Source organism: Dromaius novaehollandiae, chromosome 10, assembly GCF_036370855.1.
Source record: "Dromaius novaehollandiae isolate bDroNov1 chromosome 10, bDroNov1.hap1, whole genome shotgun sequence".
Lineage (NCBI taxonomy): Eukaryota > Metazoa > Chordata > Aves > Casuariiformes > Dromaiidae > Dromaius > Dromaius novaehollandiae.
In genome coordinates this window covers 385084-408662 of record NC_088107.1, presented here as the reverse complement: position 1 = coordinate 408662, position 23579 = coordinate 385084, and the positions used below count along the sequence as shown (strand labels likewise).

The 23579-nt window shown below is 73.1% G+C and overlaps 2 protein-coding genes across 5 annotated transcripts; both read right to left on the bottom strand.

The window, feature by feature from the left end:
• Positions 1–3134: 3134 nt before the first annotated feature.
• Positions 3135–13216, bottom strand: MAN2A2 (mannosidase alpha class 2A member 2). Of its 3 annotated transcripts, XM_064517766.1 has the most exons (25): positions 13091–13216; positions 12473–12627; positions 12305–12394; positions 12140–12187; positions 11802–11946; positions 11510–11681; positions 10632–10759; positions 10300–10473; positions 9733–9919; positions 9470–9647; positions 9064–9266; positions 8491–8673; positions 8176–8290; positions 7894–7961; positions 7513–7678; positions 6967–7203; positions 6745–6867; positions 6528–6642; positions 6200–6333; positions 5942–6083; positions 5524–5657; positions 5091–5168; positions 4539–4733; positions 4313–4423; positions 3135–3842 (listed from the first exon to the last, which is right to left on the bottom strand). In XM_064517766.1, the coding sequence occupies exons 2-25, from the start codon at positions 12602–12604 to the stop codon at positions 3690–3692; spliced, it is 3411 nt and encodes a 1136-aa protein (XP_064373836.1). In that variant the 5' UTR covers positions 12605–12627; positions 13091–13216; the 3' UTR covers positions 3135–3689. The 3 variants fall into 3 exon arrangements, with proteins under 3 accessions (XP_064373836.1, XP_064373834.1, XP_064373835.1); XM_064517764.1 differs by having other exon boundaries at positions 12140–12394; XM_064517765.1 differs by lacking the exon at positions 5091–5168 and having other exon boundaries at positions 12140–12394.
• A 673-nt stretch (positions 13217–13889) lies between these two features.
• Positions 13890–22597, bottom strand: FES (FES proto-oncogene, tyrosine kinase). Of its 2 annotated transcripts, none has more exons than XM_064517763.1 (19): positions 22496–22597; positions 19916–20166; positions 19674–19847; positions 19365–19461; positions 18792–18975; positions 18149–18286; positions 17920–18039; positions 17714–17836; positions 17451–17637; positions 17269–17346; positions 16784–16993; positions 16364–16486; positions 16110–16163; positions 15818–15936; positions 15533–15627; positions 15337–15460; positions 14837–14994; positions 14331–14453; positions 13890–14243 (listed from the first exon to the last, which is right to left on the bottom strand). In XM_064517763.1, exons 2-19 carry the CDS (start codon positions 20138–20140, stop codon positions 14101–14103), a joined length of 2475 nt encoding a protein of 824 aa, XP_064373833.1. In that variant the 5' UTR covers positions 20141–20166; positions 22496–22597; the 3' UTR covers positions 13890–14100. The 2 variants fall into 2 exon arrangements, with proteins under 2 accessions (XP_064373833.1, XP_064373832.1); XM_064517762.1 differs by lacking the exon at positions 22496–22597 and adding an exon at positions 20527–20688.
• Between the last annotated feature and the right edge of the window lie 982 nt (positions 22598–23579).

Genomic DNA, 23579 nt, shown 5'->3' with positions numbered 1-23579 from the left:
CCCCCCCGGGTGTCCCCATTGCACTCCCTGTGCCCTCACTGCACCCCCGTGTTCTCCCATGGGTGCCCGCATTGCCCCCCCCCCCCCGCGCGCCCGCCGCACCCCGGGAACAGGGACCCTGCTGGGACCGACGGGCTGCCACCCCCGGACCCCCGCGCCCTCCCGGGGGGGGCAGGACAGCCGGTCCCCCCCGCCCGGCATCCCCAACGCTCCCCCAAGGACAGAGCAGAGCGGAGGCGCGGCGCTGCCTTTATCTGCGCGGCTGCGGGCTCCAGCGCTGCCCCCCCCGGGCGCTCAGCCCTCGGCGCGGGGGGCCGGGCCGGGGGCTGCACGGGGGGGCCGTGCGCGGGGCGGGCGCCCGCCGGGGCAGCCGCGGGGCAGGAGCGGGCCGAGGCGGCAGCGCTGCCGGCGGTAGAAGTGCAGGAGGTCGACGGCCATGAGCAGCAGGACGAGGAGGCCGTAGAGCCCCACGACGGGCAGCGCCAGCGGGTTCCTGCGCCGGGGGAGCGCCTTAGGGGGGCGGCGGGGGCGGCGGGGGGGGCGGGCAGGGGGGCAGGGGGGCGGCGGGGCTCACCTGCTTGGCCCGGGCGCCGGGGCGCCGGACAGGTTGCCCGGGGCGGGGGCGTCCCCGGGGGGGCGGGCGCAGCAGCCCTTGAGGGCGGCGGGGCCGGGCCGGCAGCAGTAGCGGTGGCCGGGCGGGTCGCCGAGCCGCGGGCAGTAGAAGCCGGGGTGGTAGCGCCCGTCGGGGCCCACGTAGCCCTCGCAGAGGTGCCGGTTGCGGACGGCGGCTGCGGGGGGACGCGGGGGCTCGCGGTGCCGGACGGGGCCCCGCCGGCAGGGACGCCCGGGCGCCAGGACGGGCTCGCACCGGGCTGGGACGCCCCTGTCCTCGCGGCATCGCCTGCCGCGTGCTCCGCGCTGCCGGCACGACGCCCTGGGAGCGGCCGGCGGGTCCCCGGCGGGGAGTCAGCCCCCACGTCCCCGCCGCCCGCGGGACCCCGACCCACCCCGGCGCGCTCGCAGCTCCCCCAGCACCGTCCCCCGGCCGGGACCGCCGCCCCGGCGCAGACCACGGTGGCACGGCGCGGTGCCCGCGGGGCTGTGCCGGCCCCGGAGGGACGGGGTGCGGGTGGTGGTGCCCGCGGCGCGATGTGGGGCCGTACCTGTGCCGAGGAGCCCGGGGTGCAGCGCCGCGCAGAGCAGCAGCCCCAGCGGGAGCCCGCTCAGCATCTTCCCGGCCGTGCCGGGGGCACCGGCAGCCCCAGCGCTGTCTGAGGGGAAACCGCAGCCCCTCCTGCTCCCGCCTCCATCACCGGCCCATCAAGAGCTTCCCGGAGCCATTAGAGCCTCCCGCACTTACTGCCCCGCTCCGCAGGGACCCGAGCGGGAGGCGGGAGGGAGCATCGCTAATGAGCTCCTCCGGGACAAGGCCGGGATGGCGGCACCTTCCCCAGCCCCACGGCAGGGCACCGGGTCCCATCACCTTCCTTGGGCGTCTCAGCCCTTTGGCACCCGGCTGCCATGGGCGAGGGCTCTCCCGGCGCAGCCCCAGCCCGGGGAGCTGGGAACCGGCCCCCCTGCCCACGGGCGGCTAACGCCGCGGCTGGCCCTGGCTGGAGGGGCCCAGGCCACCAGCGGGCTGCAGAGACGCCGCGGTGCCAGTGGCCCCCGGGGCGGTGGGGCAGCGCGGCCGGGCAGGCAGCGGGCCCCACGCCGAGCAGCCTGGCCCCCCGCCAGCCGCTCCATTAGCCGGACGCCGGAGCCGCTCATCGCACTAATGTGCTTGCACAGGGGCCAGGCGGGATCAGCCCAGTCGGCGGCTGCACGCAGGCTGCCAGCTCCCCAGCATGGGGCTGGGCCAGCGCCGGCTCCCCGGGGAAGCACACCCGGCTGTGCGCCACGGCCTCGTCCACCATCCCTGGCTGTGCACCATGGCCTCATCCACCATCCCCAGCTGTGTTCCACGGCCTGCTCCACCATCACGGGGTGCCCAGCGTCCCCTGGCCCCACCGCCGGGCCATCCCGAGGGGTGCCAGCTGCACAGGTGACCGTGCTGGGGACACTGAGACACGGCACAGCCTCCTCTCCCCGCCCTCCCCGTGCGGAGCCCGTGGCCCTCCCCGCCGGCACCCTGCTGCAGTAATTAGCCCCCAGGGAGCCGGAGGCAGGCGCAGCCCCGGCGCTCCCCACGGCAACCGGGAGGATGCTCCTGGCGACACGGCTCCCTGCAGCAACCGGGAGGATGCTCCTGGCGACGCGGCTCCCGGCGCTCCGCGGGGCGGCACCCGGCAGTGCTGCAGACACGCAGCTCCTCGGGGCTCGGGAGCGCTGCCCGCCGGCCAGGGGCCTCACGCCATCCCGTCTCCAGCCGGCAGGGCACGGCCAGCCAAGCCCCACTGCAGCACCCCTCACCCCCACGCACGTGGCAAGGCCCTGCATCCTCCTCCTCCTCCTCCTCCTCCTTAGGCGGCTGCAGCCCCGGAGAGCAGCCGGTTCCCCGGTGACCGGGAGCAGGCACAGAGCTTGCCCCAGCCGCGCGGCACATGCAGGTGCTGCAGCAGCCCCCGGGCCCTGCCCCGTCCCTCTCTGCTCTCCCTGCCCGGCTGCGCGGTGCTGCTTGTGGTGCCACTGGCAACTTGTGGCACTGGCCCCTGGCCCCCTGCCCGCTGCAGCGCTCGGGGAGCGGCCCGGCCCCGGTGCCACCTCCGGCAGGGGCACAAGCCTCGCGCTGACAGAGGGACTAACGCGAGTGAGTTTGGGAGAGGCTGTTCCCACCCAACCCATGTTTCTGCCTGTACGAGGTGCTGCCTAACTCCAGCTCGTGCCCCAGCCAGGCGCTGCCTGCCCCTGCACACGGCTGAGCCCAGCCGTGTCCCCAGCCGCGCGCAAACGCCGGGGTCCCCGTGCCCTGCTCAGCCCCGGGGAGCACCCGCAGGGCAGCGGAGCAGGGCTCAGCCCGGGTCCCTGCAGCCCCCATTGCACCCGGCGTGGGTCCCGGGCCGAGGGGCACGGCTCAGCGCCAGCCCCCAGTGTGTCCAGGGCAGCCGAGGGGGCTGCCCGTCCCCCCGCGGCGCACCGCTCCCACCTCCCCACGTTAGCAGCGCGGGAACCCCAAAGCAGACACAGACCAGGGCCCTTGGAAACAGCCTCATGTTTCCTACAAGCTCCAGGCGAGCTCAGTGCAGCTCCAGCTCCAGCTCGCGCACCTCCCCAGGCAGCCGCCCCAGGCCTGCCAGGCTCCCGGCAGCCCGGTGCTGCGCTGCGGGGGCTGGCAGAGCCCGGGCGCCGGCAGGGGCCCAAGACACCAGGGCGGGCACCTTCCCGCGGCAGCCGTGCAACACCCAGGGCAGCCGTGCACCTCCCTGCCGTCAGCAGCAGGGTCCAGACCGCTGCCCCCGAGCCGGCCCCAGCCAGAGCAGCGCGACCGCCTGCCCTCTACGCTCAGGCAGCGCCCAGCAGCCCCCGCGCAGCCCTGCTCTAGCAGTTCACTGTCTGAAATCTATCTGAGAACACAGGACTAATAAATAAGAAGGCAGCAGCCTTTGCGAGTTCGGCTCCCCGTCCCCAGGGCTGCGTGCCGGGCTGCGGGGCCGTGGGCCCGGCCGCTCCGGGCAGCGCGGGCGCTGCGGGGCTCAGCAGCTGCTCCCACGCTGCGTGGCCAGTCTGCTCCTCTCCTGCATCGGCAGACGCTACCCCAGGCGGACGCGGAAGGTGGCAATTTCCATGGGGTCCAGGTGGACGGTGGTGCTGTTGGGGGCCGTGCCCAGCGGGTACATCAAGGTCAGTGAGGTGGGCTGCAGGGAGCTCAGCTCCAGCCCCTGGAAGAAGCTGCCCAGGGCCAGCTGGGGAGAGAGGAGAGAGGAGGGCGGGCGGCCCCGGTGAGTGGGACCCGACGCCTGCAGTGCGGTGCAAGCACGGGGCTGGCCCCACACGGTCACGTCCGTGCTGTGCCGGCACCAGCTTGCAGGCCTCAGCGTGGCCCCCCAGGGTACCCGGCCCCCCAGGGTACCCCGCCATCCCCGCGGCGGGAGGCTGGGTCTGTGCGAGGCTCCAGACCCCCCTCTTAGAGGCCAACGTCCTCCAGCTCTGCCTGGGCAAGGGGCAGAGCAGGGCTGCGTGCTGCAGCGTGGGACCCTTGACCAGCCACTGGTCAGCGCTGGGGGGATCTGGGGGCCCCTCCAGCCCCAACCCTGGCTCAGCCTGAGCACGGGGATGCGTGAGGCAGGCCTGGCAGCCAGACCGGCTGCAGGGCTAGGGCAGGCAGCAGCCGGGCTCTCCTGCCCCGTAGGCAGAGACGGCAGCCCAGGCCTACCTTGCCCTGGCTCGTAGTGCAGTTAAACCCCAGGTTCTTGGCCTCCAGGCTGCAGTCGAAGCCTTTGCGGTGCAGGATCAGGGCTGCCTCCGCGGAGGGCTGCGAGTCATCCTGCCGGGGAGCAAAGGCGTGAGGCGCGACGCCGGGACAGCAAGTGTGCGACCCACCTGAGAGCACTGCCCGCCCCGGGGCTGGGCCCACCCTCAGCGCCCGGGGCCCGGCGCACCTCCGCCTGCAGCGTCCGCAGGTTGAGGATGTGGAAGTCGCAGGGGAGGGTGGCGGACAGCGGCAGGAAGGAGCGCAGGACGGGTGGGGCCAGCTTCTCCTGGGCTACGGGCATGACCAGGACCTCGGCGTTGAGGTGCATGGAGGTGACGTGGCTCAGCAGCGAGGGGAAGCTGATCGGGCGGCCGTCCTGAACCTGCCGGGGGGCAAGTGGTACGAGCGCGCGAGGGGAGCTGCCGGGCCGGCGGCACCTGGCTGGGGACTGCAGGGCTCCCCCACCTTACACCCTCTCCGGCAGCACTCGGAGGATGGGGACCCACGAGCAGAGCCAGCACAGGGCTCCCGATGCACCCAGAGACATGCGCTGGCCTAGACACGACCCTCCCCGCCCCAGCGCCTGCACAGCAAAGGGGCTGCCGCGCCAGGCAGCCTGCAGGGGCCCTGGGCGAGTCTACAGCCAGACTACGAGCCTGCTACAGGCCCTCGCTAGACTAGTCACCAGCAGCTAGTGCACGAGACAGGGAGAGACAGCAGGGGCCGGGCCGGCCGTTACCTCTGGGCTGCCAGTCCTGGTGCCGGGGAAGCCCAAGGCTTTAAACACGGAGGTCAATTTGGAAAAGAAGCTGGAGCTCTGAATGGGTGAAATGGTGCATGCATCGAGAGCAACGAGGCAACGGGACAAGAACACCACGATTACGAGGGCAGCATGGCTCCGCGCCCGGTCCGCGGGGCAGACCCCACTGCACTTCCCCACCTCCCCCCACACCCCACGGCCCAGGCACAGCCCCGGCCCTGCGCAGCGCAGCCCTGCACGGAGCAGTGCCAGCGTGGAGGCTGCCAGGGCCACAGGACAGCAGGAGAAGAGACCTCGCTCCGGTCGGACACGTGGCTCCCTGCAGACGCCTCCGACCCCCCACGACCACCCTGAGGCACAGCCGGGCTCTCCGGGAGAGCGGTGCTGTGCCTGGCTTCCCACGCCTGCACACCTTGCTGGCAGTGGTGCGGCGCTCCAGGAGGAGCCGGAACCGGTTGCAGGTTCGCTTGTTGTCCTTCAGCCCCTGGCCCAGGCCCCGGTTGTCATCCTGCATGAGGCGCCGGTCCAGGATCACCTCCAGCTGGCCTGCGGAGAGCGGTCCCCAAGCCCCGGGCTTTAACGCAAGCCACCCACCCTGCACGGCCCATTCGCCGCTGTCCCCCCAGGCCTCACGCAGTAAATGCCCCCGCGGGACCGGAGGCAGCCGCGGAGCCCCCAGTGCCACAGGCAGGTCGGGCTTGGTCGCTCCGCGCCCAGCCTGCAGCTCCCTCCTCCCCAGCAGCCCTCAGCCGAGCGCCGCCCCGCAGCCCCGGGCTCGGCGGGCAGACGCCCAGGGCCCAGCCCTCGCGCCGCGGAGGAGGCCGGCTCACCGCTGCTGAGGCTGGACACCCCCAGCGCCTGGGCTGTGTGCAGGGTCAGGCGGCTCTGCGCGTCCTGGATGTAGGCCATGGCTGGCATGGGGTAGAAGTTGGCCTGCAGCGGCAGCTTCCGCAGGTACCTGCGGGGCTGAATCTGCCGGGGAAGGGAGTCGGGGCTGGAAGCGGCTCCAGCAATGCCTGGCGCAGGGGGACAGACTGGCTGTCCCCGACATGGGCAGCCGCTCTCCCTCCCCTGGACTGCCAGCACACCTGGAAGCCGTTGAGGTCCGTGAAGAAGGTGTCGTCGCTCTCGATGTCAGTGCTGAAGCGCAGGGCCAGCTCCTTGTTGACATGGTCACGGATGTCCACCAGGCAAGACACGTCCAGGGACAGGCCCTCCACCCCTGCGGGCAGACACGAGGGGCTGGATCCCACGGGCAGCATCGCCCAGCGCTCCCTGGGCCGGCGACGTCCTCCTGTGCGGACGTGCTGCCTCCAGACCTGAAAACCCTCATGGACACACTGTCTCCAAACCCAAACACCCTCGCAGACACACCGCCGCCAGCCCTGCAGCCTGTGCTGTGCTCGCATCGCTCACCTGCCACGTTGTAAAGCCGCACCACGGTCTGGACATGCTGGTAGTAGCTGGCCACCTCCGAGAAGAAGGGTCCCTCTGTCACCCGCACCACTGGGCCGTCCTTGGGGGCGTAGGGCTGCGGGGAAAGGAGGAGGGCTGTGCTGAGCCTGGCATCTCCAGGACTGTCACGTGGCCCCGGCACAGCTGCCAGCTAGGCTCTGGGACGAGGCCCCCCTACCTTTGCTTCGCCGTCAGGCAGGAAGAGGTAGGCTCCACTCTTGTCCTTGGAGGCCCTGGTGCCATAGACGAGGAACTCGCTGCTCACCCTCTGCTCCCGTTCCTCCCCGGCTCGGCGGATGCTCTGCAGGGCACAAGCCAGCGCGGCAGTGAGCGCCTCTCGCGCAGGGCAGAGCCGTGTTCCCCTCCCCTCCTTGGCCACCCGTCGGATCCCTGCTCTCACCTGCAGCAGGCCGGAGGGCCCCGAGAAGCAGGCCCGCAGCTGCTGGTTCTCCAGGCAGAAGTCATCGGTGGTGGCCGGGAAGACGTGCACGGGCAAGGCCTCGTGCTTGCGCACCGGCAGGTCCCGGCCGTGCAGGTAGAGGCGCACAGACGACTTCAGCGTGGCGTGGCCGTCGAATGTCTTGTGCAGCTGCAGCACACGCAGCCCCAGCGCAGGCAGGCGGGCCAGGACGGACACCTGCGGACAGCGAGGACCTGACCAAGGCCCTCCGGGGGAGGGCAGCTGGCAGGTGGGGACCCACTGGCCATCTGCAAAGACCCCGGTGACAGCGCTTCTGGGGGGAGGGCGTGCGCCGCGTGCTGTGGGCCTGTGAGCAGTGGGCACTTGCGGGGGGTCCAGGGACACTTGCTGCCACGCAGGGGTGCTCACAGGGCAGCGCACAAGCTGTGGGAGCGAGCGGGGCGCGAGGACGGGGCGGCCGCGTATGCACGGGCTGCGCAGGGTGAGGACGGAAGGGGCGGCAGTGGGGCACCGCGGCCCCCGTACCTGGTAGAGGTCGGGCACCGCGTCAGTGGCAGAGCCCCAGTAGGCGCTGAGCTGGGCGGGCAGGGGCTGCCCCTCCTCGGAGAGCACACGCACGTGCGGGGAGTTCACCAGGATCGGCACGACGCTCAGGCGCTCCTGCTCCAGCGGGTTGAACACCACCACGAACCTGCGAGGAGGCCACGTAGGGGGACAGCCACCCACGGCGTCCCGTGCCCCACACCGCCCGCAGACCCCGTTTACCCACACCCACCCACAGCTGCAGACTCCTGGAAAACCCCCTCACACAACCTACCACCTCTCGCTGCCCCACCGCCACCCCCCAGGGCCCCACCGCCGGCCGGGCAGGGGACCGGCCCCGGCAGCAGCCCCGGCAGCCCCTACCGGGGCGAGGCATCCAGTCTGACGACCGTCCTCTCCGGGAGCGAGTCCTGGTTGAGGCGCGTGTCGTCCTGGGGAGAGGAGAGCGTCAGAGCGGCTGCGCCGGCCGCCCCCAGCCAGCCCGGCCCAGGGACGCGGGCACGGGCGGGACGTCCCCCCGGGCCCCCACCCAGCACCGAAGGAGGTGGGGGCAGGCAGGGCCCTGGGACAGGCAGCCTGGCACAGGGCGGGGCACGGGGCCCCGGGGCCGTGGGGTGCGGGCAGCCGTGGGGCGGTGCTGCTCACCGTGCTGAGGAAGGGCGCGGCGGGGTCGTAGTGGTAGGCGTCCTTGTCCCCCAGCACCAGGTAGTGCGCAGCGTTGATGATGACGCGCTTGAGGTTCGTGAGGGAGTGGAGCAGCCTGGGGCAGAGGGCAGAGCGGGTCACCCGGGTCCATCCCCTCCGACACCTCCCGGCCTCCCTCCCACAGCACCCGCCCCCCCGGGAGAGGGGCCCGCAGGACCCCGCAGCCAACACGCTCCCAGCCCCGCTCGAGGGGCACCCGCCCACCTGCCCCCGCTGAGACAGGGCCCTCGGGGCTGCCCCCCCACCTGCACGTACCGCACTCCGTAGTCAACCACCACGGCCTCCTTGGCCGTGCCGGTGATGGCATCGTGGTGCTGGAAGAGCCCCAGGTTGCGGCGGGCGTTGCTCAGCAAGGCGTAGTCGGAGAGCGGGTACCTGCTGTCCGTGCCGGCACGGCGGGCGTGGGCGAGCACCAGGCTGTACAGGATCTCGGCCCCCCTGCGCAGGGACACAGTCACCGACGGTGCCTGCCCCCCGCACCCCTGAGCCCGGCTCACCGCGTCGAGTGGGACTGGGATGGGACAGGAGAGGAGCAGCGGGCGCAGGCCAGCCTAGCCCAAATGGTGCTCAGCCTGCTCAGCCGCCAGGGACATGGCACCCGGCCTTGCGGAGGGGTGACGCGGCGCATGCGCTGCCTCGGGGCTCAGCGAGGGTTTGGCACTGCTTCATGGCTGCGAAGCAGCCAGAGAGCCATCTCCACCCAGCACGGCTGCGGCTGGGCTCAGACCGGAGGGGAACTGCTGGGGCTCCCGGGTGCTGCCTGGCCAGCGCTGCTCCGCGCTCCCCGCGCACGTCCCTGCCCTGGGGCCCCGGCCTGCTGTCCCTCACCGGAGGTGAGCCTCCAGCACCCGGTCCAGGCTCTTGTAGAAGGGCCGGGAGGTGTAGTAGCCTGTCCAGTAGTGATCCTCCCGGTCCGCGTAGGAGAAGAAATCCCCACTCAGCACTGGGAACCCAGGCGGCTTCATCCCCGGCACGATGCCCACCTTCTTGTACAGGGCGTCGAAGTAGTCGGAGAGCGTCCCGAACTGCGCCTGCAGGACAGCACCCACGGCCCTGAGCGTTACGGGGAGCCTCCCAGGGCCAGGCGGGCTCCCACCTCCCCTTCTGGGGCTGCCCAGCCTCCCTCTGGGCTCGTACACGGCCTCCCCACTGTGTGGGCACCCCAGCACTCCTTCGTGCGAGACCACCTGCTCCCCCCAGCCCCCCCGGCTGCCCCTGCCCTCCCTGCACATACCTGGACGTGGAGGCTGGGCCGCGAGTTGAGGAAGTCAAAGATGCGCTGGTAGTTGAGGAACTGAGCATCCCACTCCTGGGGCTTGTCATAGCGGAAATCGTCTCCCAGGGGCACCAGCAGCACTCTGCTGCGATACAGCTTGGACTTCTTGCGGTACTGGTCCAGCAGGAGTTGGGCCCTGCCACGGGGAGCAACAGGGGTCCAGGCGTGAGGCTGGAGGCAGGACCGTGGGGCTCAGAGCCCCCTGCCCTCGAGGCACTCACCGCTCGGCCACGTTGGCATCGGTGATGGCTCGAGGAGGCACCTTCCACGGGCAATTGATCCGGCCACCTGGCAGGCGCTTGAAGTCAAACTGGCAGCAGATCTTGGGGTCTGGCCCACAGGTGTGGGGCACGTCGTAGCTGTAGAAGGGCATCATGTGGCAGAAGATGTCGGTGCTGGAGTCCGGGTCTGCAGGACCAAGGACAGGTGAGCACCGAAGGTGGCTCTCCCCTGCCTATCCCCTGGCCGGAACCGGGCACAGGGCACACGGGAGCAGGGCCGGCCGCTGGGGCAGAGCAGACCTGGCACGCAGTCAGGCTCGCCTGTTTGGAGCTCAGAGAGCACAGAAACAGCCTCACTGGCAGGGCCAGGCACTGGCACTGTTGGGCAGACGCCCTGGGGTTGTCCCCAGGGCAGAAACACTGCAGGGTCGTCTCCCAGGGCAGAGACATCGCCTCCTGGCACTCAGCTCACTGGCCACACAGGAAAGAGGTCGGTAGCTTTTCCCCTGCTGTCGCCAGTCCCCGGCAGGTCCCCTCCCTGCAGTCGCACCCGCAGCAGCCCCTCACCCCACGTCTGTCTCCACATGAACTCCAAGTTCTGGGTGGCAGCGAAGTGCTTCTTGATGGCGTAGTGCACCCGCTGGATGAGCATGCCCGTCAGGTTGGAGCGCTTCAGCAGGTAGGGCATGGTGGAGCTGTGGCCGAAGGGGTCGACGGCCCAGCCCGACCGGGGCGTCACGCCTGGGGGCACAGAGACCAGTCAGGCCCCGGCACCAAGCCTGGCTGCACGGAGCAGGCCTGTGCCAGGGACCGGGGGCAGTGCTGGCCCTGCCGGCGCACCAGCCAGGCCCCCAGCCAGCACCCCGCTCCTCCCGCCCTGCATCCCCCACGGCTCTCACCGATGTTCTTCTCCAGCCACTGGTGCCCCTCGATCAGCTGGTCGATCATGGCAAAGTAGTGGGAATTGGCCTCGTCGGGCATCACCCAGCCACCTGTCACCATCTCCAGCTGCCCATTCCCAACCAGCCTTCAAGGGGGACACGGGAGACATGAGCGGGTCAGGTCAGCCCCAGCCAGACCTCCACAGCACGAAGCAGGCTGAGGTCCCCAGCCAGAACCCATCTCCACAGCAAGCACCAGTCCAACGCTCTCTGCTGTGCCCCGCAGCCCGTGTCCTCCACTCCCAGCCCTCCCTGGGGACCCAAGGAGCTGACAAAGGGCCCTTCTCCCACTGCACTTTTCTGCTCTCAAGGTCTCCCACCCTCTGAGGGTGCCCTGAGTATCATGGGGTGCCAAAGCTGCTGAGGCTCTGCCGCGGTGCTTGTGCGCTTGGGTTTAAAGCAACGAACAGAGGTTCCCCAGCCCACCGGGAGCACGGGGTCCATTCTCCCCCGAGCAGCACAAGGTGAGACCTGCTTCCTGCCACGCTTCACGAAGCCTCTGCTGCAGAGGCCCCAGTGCCAGCAGCACCCTGGCTCTCTCCCATTTTCCCTGCGCATACCACTGCGGCTTTGAAGTCCCGTGGCACCGAGAGGTTAGTGCCAGCGTCAGGACATCAGGGCACCCTGCAGCAAGCGGTGTGCAGCCTGCAGACGCTGCAGTGAAGCCAGAGCAGCCAGGCCTGGGAAGGATGAAGGGTCCTTCCCTCACCTATCCCTGCGCTCACACCCAGTGCCTCCACCCGAGCACGGCCCGCCAGCACGAACAGGGACTGTGCAGAGAGCCAGAGCCAGAGCCAGAGCCAGAGCCAGAGCCAGAGCCAGGCAGGCGACCCTACCTCCGCACTGCAGCCCGCTTCTGAGCACTGATGTTGTCCCACCACTTGGAGAAGAAGGAGATCTCGGACCAGATGAAGCGCCGGCGCGGGTCCTCCTGCATCTTCAGGACCATGCTGTTGAGGATGTGCTGCGTCTGGTCGTAGTAGTACTTGTCAAAGGTCTTGATCCAACCTGTCAGTGCACACGGGGCCGTCACCGAGCAGGGCCAAGCCCTCCCCAGGCAGCAGCACAGAGCAGCACAGGCTGGGCGAGCCCTTTGCCCCCCCCCCCCACCCTTCTCCGCCGGCTCACCGGGGTCGTTGTGGGAGTGCGGCACCACGAACACCTGCAAGGGCTCCGCGTCCCACTCGCTGGGCTCGTAGGTGATGTCAAAGCCCTGCTTCCACACACCGCCATCCTGGTTGTCAAAGGGCAGCAGGGAGTACAGGGCCAGCATCTGCGAGGTGGGGGACAGGGCTCAGGGGGGGCAGACGTGGGGGCGAGAGACCCGTGACACAGCGGAGCCAAGACCCTGCGGACACCCTGCTACGGCAGCACTGGCACCCGACAGACCCTCCCAGCACAGCCGGGACCCCCAGGACCCCCTGCCCCCTTGCACTGACCCCTGGGCCAAGACTTCAGCCTCCCACCTGCAGGTCTGGGCTCTGGCCCTTGCCCCCCAGGGCAAACTGGCAGTCCTGCGGGGAGACGGAGAGGAAGCTCGGGCGACTCTCGGCGGGCAGCACCCAGGAGCCGTTGGGGGTGTGGTAGGGCAGCGCCGGCTGCCCCTCCGCGTGGGCCGTGAGCTCCAGCACCGAGTCCTTGATGTGGCTGATGATCTCGTGGTTCTCCTCCAGCAGCTGCTCCAGCTGCTCGATGCGGTTCTGCAGCACCGAGATCTGGCTCTGGCCACAGACACGGCAGTGAGAGCGGTGCCCCGGCACGGGGCTCTGCCCGTCCCACAGCCCCCGGCGCCGCCTCACCCTGGGGAAGTTGCCCCCGCTCTGGTGGCGCGCGGGGTCGTGCTGCACCCGGTCCAGCATCAGGTAGAGGGAGAAGACGGCCACGCAGAAGATGGCAGCTCCACACACCGTCACCTGCTTCTTCAGCTTCATCCCGGGGGGCTGCCGGGACCGACCTGCCGCGCGGAGCAGAGGACGCGGACGATGGCCCCGGTGGTCCGGCCGCTGCCCCGGCCCGCGCAGCCGGGCCCCGTCCTGCCCGGCCCCGCAGGACCCCCGGCCCCGGGGCCCCTCGGCCCCGCCGCCCCCACGCAGCGGCCGCCGGGACCCGCCGCCTCCCGCTCGGCTTAACCCGGCTCGGCTTAACCCGGCTCGGCTCAGCCCCGCGCCGGGGGGGCAGCGCGGCTGCCCAGGCCGAGCCCGCTGCCAGGAGCCCGGGCGGGCCGGGGCCCAGAGGCACCGCAGGGCCAGGCCGGTGCCGGTGCCGGTGCCGGTGCGGGCGGGCAGGCCGCAGCAGGCCGCAGCGGGCCCGGGCCCGGCCCCCCGGCCAGTGGGGCGCAGGCCGGGGGCAGCGGGGGCGCCGCGGGGAGGCGCGGGGCCGGGCCGGGCTGGGTCCATGCGGGCGCGGCCCGCTCTTACCGTCCGCGGCTCCGCGGCCCGTCCCGGCTCCTCACATCGTCCGCGCCGCGCCGGCAGCGCCGCCGGCCCCGGGCCCCGCCGGCCGCCGCGCCGGGATGCGGCCAGGCCCCGCCCGCCCCGCCGGCGCCCGCCCCCCGCCCCGCCCCGGCCCCGGCCCCGGCCCCGGCCCCGGCCCCGGCCCCGGCCCCGAGCCGCCAGCGGGGAAGCGGCCCCGCGAGCCCCCGGGCCGGGCTCAGCCACCGCCGGAGCCCCCCAGGTTGAGGCCCGGAGCCGCCAGCCCCAGCCGGCCCCCCGGGCCCCCCCGGGATTGATCCCTGCCACCCCCAGAGCCCCCGGGCCGGCCCCAGCCAGGCCCCACGGAGCCCCCAGCCACCCCTGGAGCCCCCCGGGTGGAGCCCCGCTATCTGCAGAGCCCCCAGGACAGCCCCAGACAGCCCCCAGCGCCCCAGCGTTGAATCCAGCTGCGCCCCAGAGCCCCCAGGCCGGCCCCAGGCCCCGCCGGAGCCTCCAGACCCAGTTGGCCCCCCTGGACCCCCTGGGGCTGGACTCAACCCCCCTGGAGCCTCCAGACCCGGACCCAGCTGGCCCCCCTGGACCCCCTGGGGCTGGACTCAGCCCCCCCAGAGCCACCAGACCCAGACACCCCCCCAGGGCTGGACTCAGCCCCCCCGGAGCCCCCGGGCCGGCTCCACACCGCAGCCTGGCTGCACGGCCGGGTCCAGGTTGCTGGCAGCGCCCTGGGCTGGTCCTTGGTGCTGCCCGGGGCTCGCCGTGCACCACCTCCCTGACGGACGCGGCGTGGCACAGAGCTGGGTTTATTGCACAGGAGCAAACGCCAGAACAAAGCGTCGGGGCGCCCGGCCCAGCGCCCTGTGGACCGGTGCCGGTGCCGGAGCGGGAGCAGGAGCGGGCTGGCGTCGCCAGGACGAGGGCTGCAGCACGGCCAGGGGTCCAGGCGGCACCGCGCAGCCGTGCCGGGCTCTCCGGGCTGCCGTCCGGGCGCCCCGCGCTCACCGGTGCCGCTTGCGGATGCTGACGAGCTCCTGGTGCAGGGCGCTGAAGCTGGGCCGCCTGCGGGGCTCGTACTCCCAGCAGCGCTGCATCAGGCGGTACACCTCGTCGGGGCACTGCTCCGGAGGCTCCAGCCGCACGCCTGGGGTAGAGCGGCCGTGGGGCGCCGGCTCCCGCGGGCTCCCCGGCCCCGCAGCAGCCCCAGCCGGCGGCACCCGCGGTGCCTTACCCTGCTCGACCGCCTCGCGCGTCTGCTGGTTGCTGAGGTTGGCGTAGGGGACGGCGCCCAGGCTGAACGCCTCCCACAGCAGGATGCCGAAGCTCCAGACGTCGCTCTCCGAGGTGTACCGGCCTGGGGGCACGGGGCGGCTGGCAGCGCCGGACACGGCACCGAGCCGCCCGCTGTGCCCGGGCTCGCGGGGCTGGAGGTGCCGCAGCCTCGACACCTCCCACTGCCCGGGATCACCCACGGTGCGGGAGAGACCCACTGCCCGGGATCACCCACCATGCAGGAGACCCACTGCCCAGGATCACCTGCCGTGCAGGACGGACCCACTGCCCGGGATCACCCATGGTGTGGGAGAGACCCGCTGCCCAGGATCACCCGCTGTGCGGGATCCCCCACCAGCCCAGGGCTCCCGGGTCCCAGCCGTGCTGCCAGGCTGCGGCACAGCCTCCCCTTCCCTCACCCTGCCACAGCCCCAGGCTGTGCGGGCTCCCCGGCCACGGCTGTACCGTAATTGAGGGCTTCTGGGGCGGTCCACTTCACGGGGATCTGCTTCATGCCGCCCGTGGAGGCGTAGACGCCGTCCTCCTCCTCCCGCGACATCCCGAAGTCACTGATCTTCAGCACGTTCTTCTCCGTCACCAGGCAGTTGCGAGCGGCCAGGTCCCTGGGGACGGCGCGGAGCCCTCAGCCGTGCGGTGACGGTGTCCTTGCCCACTGGGTCCTTCTGTGCCGTGCGGGAGCGGGGCCTTCCCCGGGGCACGGCACGGGGCCGGGGCGTCGAGGAGTCCCGGGTGTGCCCCGCTCCGCACCGGCCCACCGTCCCCGAGCCGGGACCCCCCGGGCTGCCTCCGCCTGGCCACGCACCAAGGGAGCCAGGCCACCGCCGGCACCGCCCACGCGCGCCTGTCCTGGGGCTCCCCTTGCTCGGGGCCGCGCTGGGGCCGGCACCAGGGCAGCTTCCCGGCAGGGTCCGTGCCGTGCCGCGCCGTGCCGCGGAGGGGCCCACCTGTGGATGCAGTGCTTGCTCTCCAGGTACTCCATGCCTGCCGCAGCGTTCTCCGTCATCTTGATGAGCTCCTTCACCCTGAGGTGGGCCCCCTCGCTGCGCAGGAAGCTCAGGAAGTCCCCCCCTGCGCGGGGCACGCGTGAGTGCCGGCACGGCGGGCGCGGCGGGCACCGGGGCCGCGGCGGGGGCCACTCACCCTGCACCAGCTCCATCACGATGTAGATGGGCTGTTTCTGCGTGCAGACGCCGATGAGCCGGACGATGTTGGGGTGGTTGTACTGCTTGAGGATCCTGCGGGGCCGGCAGCGGGGCCGTGAGCGCGCGAGGGGCCGGGCTGCCCCGGGCACGTGCCGCCCCGGCAGCGCAGCCTGGACGGGGCCCTCACGCCACAGGGACGCTGCAGCCCCATCGGGGGTTAAACGGCCACAGTCCCGGGGATGGACGGACAGGCCGGGACAGACGGCACAATGGCCGTACAGACCTGGCTTCCTGCAGGAACTTGGCCTTGAGCTCGGGCGGGAGGGTTTCCCGGCAGGATTTCACGGCCACGGGCGTGTTGTCAGCACGCAGGCGGCCACTGAACACTTCCCCAAAATTACCCTGCCGAGAGAGAGGCCCGTGCACTGGCTGAGCCCGTGGCAGCACAGCCTGGGGCCACCACTCCCCCCAGTGCCATCACTCCCCCCAGTGCCATCGCCCCCCCCCAGTGCCCCCCGGAGCCCCCGGGGCCGGCTCTGTCTCCTGCAGCAGGGCTTGGGGCACCCGGCACTCACCCGGCCGATGCGCTCCCCCAGCAGCACGTCCTCGTGGTTGAGCACCCACTTGTCCTGGGGAGAGAGGGTGGTGAGACCTCCCCTCCTGCCCCAGCCCACACCCCCTCCTGCCCCACGCAGCCCCCCCACGCCAGCCCGGGGGGTCCTGCAGCCCCACGGGGCCCCAGCCCCGAGCTGTGACTCAAGGCCACGCTCACAGCGTCTGGCTGCGCTGCCTGCGGGGGACACATCTCCCCTCGCCGGCTGGCCACTACCTTGAGCACGGCCCTGGCCAGGACGATCCCGCTCTTCCGGGTGATGGGCTGCCGGCTCTGCAGGCAGTGGTCGACGAGCAGCGGGATGGTGGGGAAGCCGTCGCCCTCCAGCCGGTACATGTTCTGCGGGGTCGGGCACGCAGGCATGGGCATGCACGTGCGGGCGGGCGTGGGTGGGCGCGTGTGGGCATGCGTGGGCGTGCACGCACACAAGGCAGCATGCACAAGCGTGCACCCGCGCACACACTGCGGGCTCGCTCCCGGAGCCCTGCGCCAGATCCGCGTGCGCACACCTCACACCCGTACGCGCGTGCCCCATGCATTGCACGAGCGGCCGCACGGCGAGGGTGCACGCCTGCCCAGGGCACTGCCGCCTGCCCCAGCCCCTGCCCGGCAGCTCGGTGCCCCGCGCTCACTCACGTCGGCAGCCTGGATGATGAAGTGCCGGGGCTGCCCGTCCCACAGCACGCTGAGCACGTACTCCTGCTTGCCCTGGCTCTCCCGCACCAGGAAGTCCCCGTTGCAGGTCAGCAGCTCCTGCACCTCCGAGCGCGGGATGGCCCCGTGGTACCAGGCCTGCTGGCACAGCGGCTTCTGCACCTCCGGGATCAGGGGCACGGGGGGCGGCAGCTGCACGGAGATGCGGGTGAGCCCAGCCATGCCCTGCCGTCCTGCTGGAGGTGCGGGGAGGAGCAGTGGGGCCGGGAGACTGCCCGGAGCTGGGGCTGGCAGGCAGAGGGAGCAGGGGCTGCAGGGCTGGAGCACGCTGGGGAGGGGGGCTGGAGAGCCATGGGGAGGGTGGCTGCAGGGCAGGAAAGCAAGGGGCAGGGGGTGCCGAGGGGCTGGGAAGGCCGGCAGGGCAGCCGGGGCGGAGGGCAGGGCGGCTGGATGGCCTGGGGACTCACCAGGTACTTGGGGCGGAAGATGCCCGAGATGTGGTTCTTGAGGGTCTCCAGCGCGGTGGCCCCGCTCCGCTCCTGCTCCTGGGGGACGGCGGCCACGTGAGCGGTGCCCCGCGGCACCGGCCGTGCCTGCAGGGCTGCAGAGCCGGGCGCGCTCCCGGCCCCCGCGCGTGGGCAGGACTCACCACGGAGGAGAGGGACTGCCGGTCCTCGGGCAAGGGCAGGGCGGGCAGGGGCTCCCGGGAGTCCAGCTCCGCCAGCTTCTGGGCCAGCATGTCGCGCTGCGCCTGCAGCTTGGCCTGGGTGCAGAGGCAGCCCTGGAGCTGCTGCTGTGCCTCCTGCAGCCCCTGGCGCTTCCCCAGCAAGTGGACCCTGGGGACGCGAGGTGGGGGTCAGCCCCTGCCGCCCCGCGCGGCCCCAGCCTGCCTGGCCGCCCGCCGCGCCTCACCGCTCCCCGGCGCCCAGGCCCTGCTCCTCGCCCCGGATCTCCGCCTGCAGCTCCTGCACCCGCCGCTCCTTGCTGCTCACGGCCTCCGTGGCGGCCGCCAGCTCCTCCTCGACGGACGTCAGGCTGCAAGAGACACGGCTGCAGGCGGCCCCCGGGACGCGCGGAGCCCCGCTCCCCGCCCCCGCCCGCCGCCCGGCCCCGCTCACGAGTGCTGCACGCTCTCGACGGTCAGCTCGTTCAGCTGCAGCTCCCCGGGCACCAGGTTCTCCGTCTCCTCCAGCAGGCTCTCGTCGAAGCTGACGGCTGGCGGAGCCTCGCAGCTGTACCTGCGCCAGGGCACCGGCCTCACGCGGGGCCGGGACCCCGCGTCGGAGCTGCCCGCGGCCCGGCAGGCGCGTCCAGCCAGCGCGACAGCGCGCAGGAATGCCGGCGTACCTGTGGCTCTGCACGAAGCTGTCGTACTCGGTGGCGGGGTCGATCGCCTGGACAGCGCGGGCTATTTCCTGGTGCACGGCCAGCACGTCCTCCTGCACCAGGCTGCTGATGCTGTGGTACTCCCAGAGGATCTCCCTCCTGCCGGGACGCGGGCGTCAGGGGCTGTCCCGCCTCGTGTGCCGCTGCGCAGTCTGGTCCCTGCACCCCGTGCAGCCCCGTCCCGGCACCCTGTGCAGCCCGGTCCCCGCACCCTGCCCGGAGCCCGTGCAGCCCGGTCCCGGCACCCTGTGCAGCCCGGTCCCCACACCCTGCCCGGAGCCCGTGCAGCCCGGTCCCGGCGCCCCGCTCGCTCGAGCCCCTCAGCCCCAGCCATCCCATGCAGCCTCGGGGCTGGGCCCCGTGCTGACCCCCAGCAGGGCCCGGCGCTGGGGTGGCTCTCAGGGGACAGCGGGGCACGGGCGCGTGGCTGCGAGGGTGCACGCGGCTGGCAGGGCTCCCGCAGGACACGGGAGCATCCATCCCCCCCCGGAGGGCAGCGGGTGCCCGCGCACGGGCCGGGCTGCAGCAGGACGGGGCACCGCCGGCGCGCGGGGGCAACGGGGTGCCTGGGGCAGGGGGTCCCCGGGGCCGGGACGGCGCTTACAGGACGAGGACCATCTCCTGCTGCAGGCTGTAGAGGGACTGGTGGAGGCCGGGCAGCGCGTGCTGGTAGTGGTGCTGGTGGTGGAGCGCGGCCGCCTGCACGGCCAGCACGTACTGGTTGTGCAGGGCATAGAGCTTCCAGAGGCTGCGCACGTACTTCTCCTTGGCCTTGTCCCGCTCCTTGTCTGCAGGGAGAGGCCGTGGGACACCGGCTGCCGCAGGACCGCTGCCCCGGGAGACGGGCACGGAGCCAGCGGGGCCGGGGGCACCGGGGCTGGGAGGGCTCACGGGGCTGCAGGGGGAACCGGGCAGGGAGGGAGGTCGGGGCAGACGCCACATCCCGGTGCCGAGGGGACGTTCCCGATCGGTGGCACCGTGTCCAAGCTCTGACATGCTGCAGGAGTTTTGCCCAGTGCCTGGGAGCCCGGGGGGCCACGCTGGGTCCCCCCAGAGCACAGAGCCCCCGAGGTGCCCCCGCGGGGTCCTGCAGGCTGCAGTGCTCCCCATCGCGACCCGAGGGGAGAGGGGACACGGGGACGCAGGGGACACAGCCGGGGGCCGCGCGGGCACGCACCTTTGCTGGCCTCCTGGTAGCGGCGCTTGGCCTGGGCGCTGTCACGTGCCAGGCTGCGGTACTGCGCCTTCAGCTTCTCCATCTCCTGCTGGGTGGTCTGGGGGAGACGGGGTCGGGGCGGCGGGGGGCTGAGCTGTCTTGCCCTGCATGGTGCCCCATCCTCATCCCTGTCCCCATCCCCATCCCTGTTCCTGTCCCTATCCCTGGCCCCATCCCTGCTCCCGTCCCCAGCCCCAGCCATCCCCATGCCCATCCCCATCCCTGCCGTCATTCCTGTCCCCGTCCCCAGCCCCGTGCCGGTCCCCGTACCCGCGCGTGCTCCTGGCTCAGCTGCTGCCACTGCTCGCTGAAGGCCTTGCGGAGCTGCTGCTTGTCGCGGATGAGCAGGCTCAGCTTGGCCAGCGGCCCCGCCACCAGCTCCTCCGCGTGCCGCCGCAGGATCTGGCTCAGCGTCTCCGTCTGGCTCGCCAGCGCCCACCACGACTGCGGGGAGAGGGCCGTGAGGGCGGGCCATGGGCACCGACGGACGGACGGGCGGCCCCGCGCCTCACCTCGCCGAGCCGGCCGCCGTGCTCGCCGGCGCGGGGCTGCCCCGGGCCCTCCTGCTTCTCCAGCTGGGAGAACATGTGGTGCAGCAGCCCCGCGTACTCGCGGTCGCTCTTGGCGCGCTGCGACATCCACTTCTTCATCAGCTCCAGCAGCCGCAGCTCCCCGTCCTGCAGCCGCAGCAGCGCGCTGTGCCCCTGCGGGCACCACAGCTCCGGCCCGAAGCCCATGGCGCCGCGGGGCCGCCGCGACGAGGCTGCGGGGCGGCACGGAGGGCTCAGCCGCGGCTGCGCCCCACACCGCTGCCTCGGGCCGCGCCGGCGGGGAGGAAGCGCGGGCCGGGGGCTGCGCAGGCAGCGCTGCCCCGCCGCTCCGGCCGCTCCGCCGCCGCCCCCCAGGCTCCCCGCGCCGCCGTCGGGGCCGCGCAGCCGGGGCGGGGACCTCGGTGCGGCCCCGCCGGACGCGGCCGAGCGCGGAGCAGCCGCAGCGCCGGGTCGCCGGGAGCCGATCCCGGCCCGGCCGCGGCCCCGAGCCGCGCCGAGCACCGGGCAGGTGCCCGGGCGCCTCCCCGCCGCGCCCCCGCCCCCGCCCCGGCCCCGCCGCGCCCGGCCCCGACCTGCGGGAGCCGCCCGGTCCCACGCGGGGCTGCGCCGCCGCCGCCGGCGCCTGCGGGCCCGGGCGGTGCGTGCCTGGACCCTGGCGCGGCCCCGGCTGCGAGAGAGGAACAGGAAACCCCGCGCTGACCGTACAGCCATTGCGAGATTTCCTGCGTTTCCTCCCCTCCCTGCCGGCTCCCCCACGCGGGGCCGCCGCGCCGCGCCGCGCCCGCCCGGCCCGGGGCTCCCGGCCCCCCGAGGAGCCTCCCGCGCCCTCCCGGGCATCCCGCCGGCGCGGCCTCGGTGCAGCCCTCGCACCCGCCGCGGCCGCGTGGCAGCGGGGCGACGCTGCCGCGGCCGTGCCCAGCCCCGGCGCCGCGGGGGCCGCAGCGCCCGGACCCCGCTCCGCTCCCACCCGTGGGCGGCCCCCGGGCTCCGCGCTCCCGGCTCCCCGCGCGCAGCTCCGCTCCCTCCGCCGGGTAACGCAGCCGCCCGGCAAGGGGAGCCGCCACCGCCGCGGCCCAGCGCCCCGGCTCGGCTGCTGCCGGCTCCCTCCAGCCCTGCCGCCCCCGGGGGGTTCGTCCCACCGCTGCGCCGGGAGATCCCGCTCCTGCGGGACGGAGGCAGGTCCTGCGCCGGGGGGGCTTCCCTGGGGAGGGCTTGCCGGCACAGCGTGCGCGTGGGGGGGCGTGCACGGGGGGGGGAGCACGCGTGGGGGGCACGACAGGTCAGAGTGCACACGGGTGAGTGTGCACACGGGGGAGCATGCACGGGGGGGAGCGTGCACTGAGGTCGGCGAGCACAGGGGAGAGCGCACACGGGGGAGCGCGCAGCCTCCTGCTCTGCCCTGCGGCCGCACGCAGGAGCAGCCCAGCCCGCGGGGCGAAGGAGCCGTCCCCAAGGGCCCTGGCTGCCAGCGCCCGGCCGCCCACCCGCTGCACCCTCCTGCTCCCGCGGGGCTGGGCGCTGCGAGCAGCCGCGGTGCGGACACTGCGGTGCCCGCGGGCTCCCGGTTGTTGCTGCGAGCGGTCCAGGGACGGCGCTGCCCGGGGACGCCAAGGAGCTGCTGCCCGGGCACTGCAGGGAGGGCCAGTCCCGGCCCCACGCGGCAGCCGAGGGCTCCCCCAGGCCCGGGGCCCGGCTCGCTCTTGCAGCACCTCCAGCTAATCTGCTCCTACGCTGTCACCTGCAAGACGCATCCCAGCTGGTTGCAGCTTTTGAGGAACTCGGTGGGGGGAAGCTTTCTGAGACAGCAGTTTCCCTGACGCGTGCGCCCATGGCGGAGCGGCCGTGCTGCGGGGCGGCACGGAGCTGCCGGTGGCACGGCACGGCCGTGGGCCGCCGTGGGCCTGGATTCACCCAGCAGCAGCCTGGCAGGCGCCAAGGTCTCCACAGGCCCCCGCAGCTTGTGCCGAGCCCCCGAGTCCCCCCCCCCCCCATCCCACCGCAGCTCCCCGCCTGCTCGGGAGGGTTTCCTGCCCCATTAAGCCTTTTGCCAGCCACCGCGGGCACCCGCCAGGCGGGTCACCCCGGGCCTGGCCGCGGCCACGGTCTCCCCCCGCCAAGCAGCCACCGCGGCCCAGCCTCCGCGCGGGGTCACCGCGGGTCCTGCCACCCCGGGCTCTCACCTCTGCCGGAGCTCCCCGGCATCGTTAGCGCCGGTCTCCCTGGATACAGTAATTTTCTTGGCATGTTTTAGGGTCAGATCAGCTCCTCTAAGGCCAGAGCTGCAGCTGCCCCGTGGCTCGCGTTAACCCGGCCCCGGCCCCGGCCCCCGCTTCCCGGCCCCAAAGCCTCCCCGGGAACAGCTCCGCTTTCCGCTTGCAGCGGCTGCGACACCAGCGGTGCCCACAGGCACCACCTGCTCCTCAGAGGGAAGTTCGTAGCGTTTGCACAAGCTTCGCAGACATTTTGCAAGCTGGGCTGAAGGAGCGCATCCCCCCCCGCCTCCCCCCCGGCATCCCTGCGGCATCCCCTGGCCCTTCCCACCTGAACCAGGTTGCCGCCGGGGACTCGGCTCGCAGCTGCACCCGGGCAGCTCCGGCTGAAGGCTCTGAAGCTGGGAGGAGCCGCCGGGCAGCGCCGGGAGGCCGTGCTGCGAGCTGCGGGCACGGTGGCGATTGCACAACCCTCCCTCCCGGCCGCGCTGACCTCTGCCTGCAGCAGCGCAGTCACTGCAGGCCACGCTGCCGCTCTCACCCAGTTTCACGTCTTCCCACGTGCTGCCGGGCCGGGTCCCGCAGGGCTGCGTGGGGCCAGGCCCTGCCGGGGGGCGTGGGGGTTGCGTGCAGCCCCCCAGCTGCACACACTCGCCCTCCGAGGCGCTGCCCCGTGCTGGGGCCTTGGTGCGGTCCTGAGCCCCCGCGCACTGCTGAGCATCCCTAACCCGGGCGGTCGCCAGCCCCCAGCACAGGGGACATCGGGGCTGGGGCCGGGGCCGGCCGTGCCGGGGGCTGCCCTCCGCTTGCAGCGCCGTGCGGGGACGGTCAGCGGCAGCACCCGCCGTACAACCCGCCCGGGCTCGGAGCGGCTGCTGGCGAGAGCAAACCCTCGGCGGTGCCAGCAGCAGCCTCCCGGGTCCCCCGCGCAGGGGCCGCAGGGCTGCTGGGCTGGGGGTGTTGCACCCGAGCCCGAGCTGAGCAGGGCTGGACCCACCGCAGGGGCCGGGGGGCGGCTGCGCCCCACAGGCGAGGGAGGAAGCGGCCGCGGCCGCATTGCTGTCGTGCGCAGGGCTGGGACGCGCTCACGCCCGCAGGAAGCTGCGGCGACCGCGAGCACAGGGCTGGAGAGGTGCCGCGGCGGCGCTCGCCGGCCCCAGGGGAAACGCTGCCGCGAGCTGCCCTGCTCGCCCTGACCGCTGCCCCGGGCCTGACCCTGCTGCCGGGGGCTGCGCCGGGGCCGGGCTGCGGTGCAGCAGTGCAGCCCATGCACCGCGGTGCAGCAGCACGGTCCATGCACCATGGTGCAGCGGTGCAGCCCATGCACCGCGGTGCAGCATCACGGCCCAGGCACCGCGGTGCAGCCGTGAGCAACCCCAGCTCAGCCCTGCCGCCCGCTCTGAATTGATTCCCCA